Source organism: Sinocyclocheilus anshuiensis, unplaced genomic scaffold (assembly GCF_001515605.1).
Source record: "Sinocyclocheilus anshuiensis isolate Anshui unplaced genomic scaffold, SAMN03320099.WGS_v1.1 scaffold70, whole genome shotgun sequence".
NCBI classification, from domain to species: Eukaryota; Metazoa; Chordata; class Actinopteri; order Cypriniformes; family Cyprinidae; genus Sinocyclocheilus; species Sinocyclocheilus anshuiensis.
Window position 1 is genome coordinate 613,091 of NW_015542377.1, and position 7,383 is coordinate 620,473.

The following is a 7,383-nucleotide window of genomic DNA, read 5'->3' on the forward strand; positions in this document are numbered from 1 at the left end:
CAGGGTGATATTTTATATATGGAAACATCGGTAAAGGGCGGAGTTTACGAACTGTCAATCAAACGTTGAGCAGGCTTCACCAGGGGCGTCCACTAACTGCCGCAATATTATTTTCGTTGAGCGTGACCTTTCTTGCAAATAGAGCAGAAGTTTACGCGCCACCTAAAATAAATAAGCAGTACTTACACGCTTATCACTGCTGGATAGTTTACACGACACACCTTTAAGAGAGATTGACAAAAGATTATTTATGATGAGGTGATGACACGTGAAACGACGTGGTCAGTGATTATGTAATGACATATAAGTATCATATGGAAAAACATGTAATATAAAAATATAAATACATTTTAAAAATCCGGCCTTTTTTGGCTTTCAGTGAGTAAAAATAAATGTTTGAGATGCTTTGGACCCATTATAGATTTCAGGGCAGGGTTAATGTTTTACGTACGCAAGTTTTTTTTTTATTTAAGGTAAGTATGATGAGCCCAGGGGAGGTTGACCAGGATAGTATGGATCGACAGTTATTCCACACATACATGAATCAGAGGTTGGTTTGGAGGCGGAGTCTGACTTTGTAGAAATACTGTCTTATTGTTCCATCTTGACCAATCAGAGGAGCGGTGTTTTTGCCACACTGACCAATTACTGAAAACCGCCCGCCTTAAAGCTCCGCCCAGTCCTCTATATTAACTGCTCTGCTGCCGCCGCGTGAGCTCGCTACAGACGCGTAATAGTCTTTTTTTTAAACTATATACATCTCGTATTTCTCTTTATATTATTTTGTTCCGAGACCCCATTATATTCTTAACATTCAGGAAAAATGGCTGACACAAAAGTCGATACCAACTCGGAAGTCTCCGCCAAGGTAATGCAACTTCAGTTAACGTTATACACCGATTTGTAGATGCTGCGTTTTTATTAATTTGAATAAACGAGCAATATGAAATATGGAGTTTGGCATGGAAATAAGTATACAGCGTTATTGGAAACTCTGCAAATTTTGACTGTGTTTTTACCTCTCACTGTCACTTTGAAGACTTTTCGTGGACGGTAAAATGTTAGGTGTGCTGAAGTTGGGCTTCTTTATAGAGACATTTGCAACTAAAAGGCTTTTTGTTCGGATTCTACGCGGGTTCTTTGTTTATGTAGGCGGCTTTTCGGTTCCTCTTTAAAAGTACAGTGAGAGAGATGGACGCAGAGGATCGCAAGCATGGTCTCTACTCTGCTTATATGGTTTGTTGCACGAGTTTCTTTATTACTTCGTATAGACTCAATTATTGGAGGTGCCTCGTACATCGTACGGCGATTCGTCAGCCCGCAGCCCGATCTGTCACAAGTTACTGCAGCCCTCACGACTCATGTTGCCACTCCGAATAAAGCACGTTTCCCTTATCTTTGAAATGTGGCTACTTTATGTTTGACCAGTATTTCAAGTGTAATGAAAGTAGAATATAATTTTAGGAATACATTGTGAACCTCAGAGCCAACCTGCCTCGCATTTACGGTTGATTTAACGGGAGCGTTAGGTCGCGTCGTCTTTTGAGTTCTGTCAAATTCAGGTTATAGTTCACTTTTTCGTAGTGAAAATGAGAGTTCATCATACATTATTGATTAAACTACTTAAGATATGAGCTTTACAGGGCTATAGTCTACCTGTCCGGTAACGTTATACTGTCGGGATGGCAGATCATTTCTTAAATGAAAGAAAAGAGGTCTCTTCTCTTATTCCACGGAAGTTGGTTTATATCAGCGGGTATCGAAATATGGAATTGATTTCTAGCGGCGATGTCAGTTTGTGCGTAAACTTATCCCTCGAAACCCCGCTGCGGATGCAGCAGTCTGGATGACTGAATGAGTTCCCATTGTAGCGCGCGGTCTGATCAGGAGGAGGTGAGCGCGAAAACCGAAGTTAAGGGACGTCCGTACAGGATGCTTTCTCGCGTCCAGCTATTGATTCGTTGTTATTCTACCGTTTTGTGCACGGGCGCCGCGTTTTTAAGACGCAGTGGCTCCGTTTAACTTTTAAAAGCGCGTCTCGAGAGCCCCACGTTCTGTTCCTAACGTTAGCTGCTTTTGAGCGCAAGAGCTCGTACTGTGTGAACGGCCCCGTACAGTGCATCAACCCAAACGATCGTTTTCCACCGGACTTACCAAGCGTGTGGTGCTCAGTCTCTGCTGATATCATATAAAGATCACTGGACTCGCCTACCAGTTGTGGGCACAACATTTCTGACCCGTTTGTTCTTTGTTAAGCTTTTTTTGCAGCGTTCAGGTCTTGATAAGCATACGTCTCTTTAAATTTGCCTATGAAATACGGAGACGATTTCCGCTTCAGCTTAAAGGTTTCTGCCCACGCTGTTTGTTTGATCAATATATGGGTCAGTATTATCCTGTAAGTTAGATATGTTCATCATTCATCTACGGCTCACTGACGCTCAGCGGTTGTACAAAGCGGCATGTAATGGTGACGGTGTGAGAAGGCGTTGCAGGCGTGATGTAGACGCTAACCGGCTTAAAAACTGAGGATTATGACCTAAATTTCTTGATACCGAGCGAGCTGCTGAATGGAAGCACATCCTGTGGTATTCAGAGCGATGAAAAGTCTGCGTTTTTAGACAAAGATGCAATAATTTGATAAATAAAACAATTTCTCTTAAGAATAATAACAATTCTCGAGGGAACAACAGTATAGTGTTTGAAAAAAAATTGTTAAAGGCCTAATAGCACAACGCTATTGTTCTCTCTCTCTCTCTCTCTCTCTCTCTCTCTCTCTCTCTCCGAGGTTTGTCGGTCCAGCCTCTCTTTGGTCGAGTTCGCGCGTCACTAATTGTGAGCTGGGAGTTGTAGTTTTTTAGCGGGCGTGTCTTTATCAAGCGCAGTGATGTGGAGTATAAACTGAACTACAGCGCGCATTGGCGGTAACGCTATGGACGTATCAAATTACAACACCTCAATATGGTCTTTAAACCAGGCGGGGATGGAAGAGACAGACATCCAATGAATAAAGAGTGTGGAAGTGTCGCGTTTCAAATGTGAAATTATTTTCATTCAAAAATGAAAAGCAAGTTCCACAAATAAGAGAGGATGTGAATTAAGCATTGGTCTAGTTTCATTTACTACATCATAAGTAACTGAAGCAATTACAGATCCGTTTTTCTTTTCTTCATTTAGGACCTTAAAGAAAAGAAACAGGTTGAGGAGGCAGAAAATGGAAAGGATGCCCCTGCTAATGGAAATACAGTAAGTTTCCACAACTTTATTTTTTCATTGCCCAGTACTGCTCGTAATAGTTTCCAAATGACCTCAGGTATTACCCATGATAACTCATAATGTTTTTTTTTTAGGAAAGTGAGGAGAATGGTGATCCAGAAAATGAAGTAGATGAGGAAGATGATGATGTGGCTGAAGAAGACGAGGAAGATGATGGAGAAGGTAAGGCCTAATTGAATGGTGAGAATGATTAAAAAAAATCCTGCTCTAGCTCCACCTATGTGTTGACAACCAAGGCCATACCTTTCAACCCTCCCGTTTTTCCCGGGATTCTCCCGTATTTTACCTTTCTATCCCGCTATCATCCCGTCTAAATATTTTCCCGTATTTCTTCTGTATTTTTAATCTTTGTATATAAAAAAAAATCCCACTGGGCGTAGGCTATTTTATATGTTTGCTACATTCGCTTCCGGTAAAACTCCCGTTTTTTGTATGGGCGAAACCTCATCATATGAATAATCACGGCAACAAATTCCAAGGCTGTCCAGTTGCCAGATCTTGTATGAAACGCATCTTTCTCACACGATCGACACATACAAATTTCAACCCATTTGTCCCCTCAACTTGGCAGCCTACAGCCCAGTGATGCTATTGATGTGTGCGCAGTTAGTACCGCGGGAAGGAAACAATGATCACTGGTAGAAATTGGAGAAGAAGACTCAGGTGGTGCTCCAGTGAAAAAAACTAAATATACATGTAAATGCATATTTACATGTATAATGAGATATACAGTAGCTTACACTTCAAAAGGCTATTTAATTGATTAAATGTGAGCGCTGCAAGTTTCAAAGTCAGGTGCTGCGCTGCTTTGTTTACTGCGGTTACGGGGGAAACGGCTATATTCCTGACGAAAGGCGCCACCTGCTGGCAGACAATGAATTTGCATCTTTCAATGAGTGAACTGGTGGATCGACAAGAAGATCATGAATTATAAAACTCTAAAGATATAGCCTACACTAAGATATATTTATGTTACTAAATGAATATATTTGTTTGATAATAATTGTTTAGATTAATATAATATAATATAAAAATTGTTACTTTTGGCTCCGCCCCCACCCCCTTTTCCCATATTTTGGTACCCAAATGTTGACAGGTATGACCAAGGCATATAAACAAAGATGCATTACTAAGAATTAATAACTATATTATAGGTGATAATGATGATGAAGATGATGAGGCTGAGGGTGGCACAGGAAAACGAGCAGCTGAGGATGATGATGATGATGATGATGAGGTAATTTCCACTATATCAGTGGAATCCTTAGATACGTGTATAATCTGACCTTATAAACTGCAGTGTTTTAACTCTGCTTGGCCACATTTTTTAGGATGAGGTTGAAACCAAGAAGCAAAAGACTGATGTGTAAGAAGCTACTTTGTTGGAAATCTTCTCATCCCTCCTTGTCCACTGGGGGAGGAAAAACATGGTCATCATCAAGTAGAGTCCACCATCCGTGTACACACACCTAACTGCAGATTTTGTAGAAACAACCAAGACTTCAAAGCTCTACCTTCTTACAAAATACTTTAAAAGGAAAAATTTGTTTGTTTTTTTATTTACATTTTATATTTTTGTACATATTGTTAGGAGGTCAGCCATTTTTGACAGTGATCTCTGGTTACCAAACGGTGCTTTGAAGTTGATGCATCTCTATGAAATAGATTTTACTTGTGGTTGGACCATGTCATGTTATCTCAAAGGAAACTTGTAAAAAACTAAGCAAAAAAAGAAATGAAAAATTGCAGAAAAACGTACAAAAACATTAATTCAAAGCATTCCAGTAACTTTGTGTATGAACATCAGTTGTATCATACGTAGTTGGATTGTATGAGAGGGCAAGGCCTAAAGAAAATATTTTTTTTTCTTTTCTTTCTTGTCTATGAAATTGCTATCTATTTGTGGCCTGTTTGATGTGTGAAATTTTTTGTGCTACAATAAACCGAAATTTATTTTGTGAGTTCTTAATTTTTTTTTCTTAATTTTTTTTTCCTTTTATGCCTTTTCATGAGTTTTTTATTGTTGGAGCTGTATGGGCAAGAATAATTGAACCAGCATTATCTTCAGATGCAGTTCATGTTTTTCATCAGCCTGTCAAAATTAAATGTACATCAATGTAAATTATTCAGGCCTTTAAGACTCCAAGATCTGGTATAAATTATATTGCGTTAAATAAAATTGACTGTGTGAATTCTTTCATTTCACATTTTTAGGCCACATCGCTCACATTTATATATACTGAGTTTGTATGTATATGTCTGTGTGTGTGTGTGCATAAAAAGTTTATTAGGAAATTAATCAAGATAATTCATGTACATTACATGAACACATTTCTTTTGTAAGAAGAAGGCAAATTTGTAAGTCAACTATACGTTAGCGTTCGATGTAGCACTTATGATACTGAACTTTGAAGTTTAAATATTGGAAGCTATTTTTAGCTACTGGCTGAATATAGTCATTTTAAAAGACCATTTCAAAAAGTGATCTGATTGTATCGTAAAAGATGAATTTTTAAACATGTCAGTTTAAAATACAGACATTTTAAAGATTACTAAAGTATTTCATTAATTGCATTTATGTAGCCTAACAGAAGTCTGACAAAAACATGTCACATATTGGAAAATGTGCATGAAACCAAAACTGCTAGAACTCAAAAGAGTGGAAGTGTTTCAGTTTTGGTGGCTTTAAACTTTCAGAAAGGAGCACTATAGGGACGAGTTGATGTTGCACGACTGCTGTCAGGTCTTTGACTGTTGGCAAAGGTAGAACCAACAATCATGAGCACCAGATACAAACTCTAAAAGAAGAATTTATATGTGACCGGCTTTATAGACTTGCTGACTCACTGGCCATTCAAGCCTTGATCTGGCATCAGACTGCATATTGTGTGTTCATTTGGTCATATTATGTATAGGAAAAACACCATTCTGTCTGTTTACCTAAGACATGGGTGTGTGCTAAATTACTTCAAAACAAGCCGTTTTTAATGAGTTAGCAGCGATCAAAATCTTGTGGGAAGTAGGGAGTGAAAGTATCAGTGCCACAAGTAGGTGGACCAGAGGAAACAACAGACGGACAGGGTTCTGGGCCATCATGCTTTCAACAACACCGGGAAACAAGCACATATGAAGAAAGTAGAAGATCAAGGCTGAGATGAGTAGTTTGGAAACTTCTAGAGTGGAATTAGAATGAGGGAGCATAAGTGAAATGGATCCATCTAGGTCGGAGATCATGGAGATCTAAGGAAGCTGGATCAATTCCAGATTCTTTTTTTTTTTTTTTTGCTGTGGAAGGAAGCTGGATCAATTCCAGATTCTTTTTTTTTTTTTTTGCTGTGGTCTATGAATGATTCATTTCCAACAAGCAATAACCTGCAAAAAGGTGGACCCTCTGTATACAATGTGGTGAGAAAGATGCCATGACCACATTTTAGCAGCATACAAGACGACACTTGCCTAATGAGCTCTCTTAAAACTGCTTGATGACAGCATCTTTGAAAAGAAAAGAAGAAAACAAATAGACTAAATGAAACTGTTTAAACAAATGATCTCATTCATTCAACTCAGCACAAGCTCAGCTAATTATTATGCTTGAACTGTGTATAGCTAGAGGTGTCTACATTCTTTACTACGAAGGGCGAAAAAGCAAGTCTGTCTGAGGGAAGTGGGCCAAAAGTAAATGCTGCATTATATGTGGTCAAATTTCTGCTGGTGCAAAGGGCTTTTTCATGAACTTTAATGAGGTTAGGGCATAAGGGTGTCACTAAGAATGATAAAACTAATTGGATTTTAATTTTAAAAAGACAGGACACGCATGGGCTCTCATGAGAACCACCAAAGGTTCATGATGTCTACATGATTTTGCTGGCTAATGATTCTGAATGTACATTTGTCTTGCGTAATGTCTTAATAAATGGCAGTCTTGTGCATGATTTGTCAGTGTTGTTTATTATTAGGTGAAGGTGTAACTATCAGACAGTATCTAAACCAAGAATAGCAGATGTGTTAACCACAGTTTTTGTGTGAGCACACATTTGGAGCACATTGATTTTGCATGCAGGTCATTGTTGACTGTGTTCAATGGAGTATAGAGATCAATAGAGTTCAGAA

General features: G+C 38.7%; 1 protein-coding gene across 3 annotated transcripts; it reads left to right on the plus strand.

Moving 5' to 3' along the window:
• The first annotated feature begins 693 nt into the window (after nucleotides 1-693).
• LOC107692361 (prothymosin alpha-A) lies at nucleotides 694-5,447 on the plus strand. 3 transcript variants are annotated; one of them, XM_016491356.1, is made up of 5 exons: nucleotides 694-868; nucleotides 3,175-3,243; nucleotides 3,348-3,435; nucleotides 4,428-4,510; nucleotides 4,605-5,447. In XM_016491356.1, the coding sequence occupies exons 1-5, from the start codon at nucleotides 824-826 to the stop codon at nucleotides 4,641-4,643; spliced, it is 324 nt and encodes a 107-aa protein (XP_016346842.1). In that variant the 5' UTR covers nucleotides 694-823; the 3' UTR covers nucleotides 4,644-5,447. The 3 variants fall into 3 exon arrangements, with proteins under 3 accessions (XP_016346842.1, XP_016346843.1, XP_016346844.1); XM_016491357.1 differs by having other exon boundaries at nucleotides 4,611-5,447; XM_016491358.1 differs by having other exon boundaries at nucleotides 4,428-4,509; nucleotides 4,601-4,633.
• Nucleotides 5,448-7,383: the final 1,936 nt, after the last annotated feature.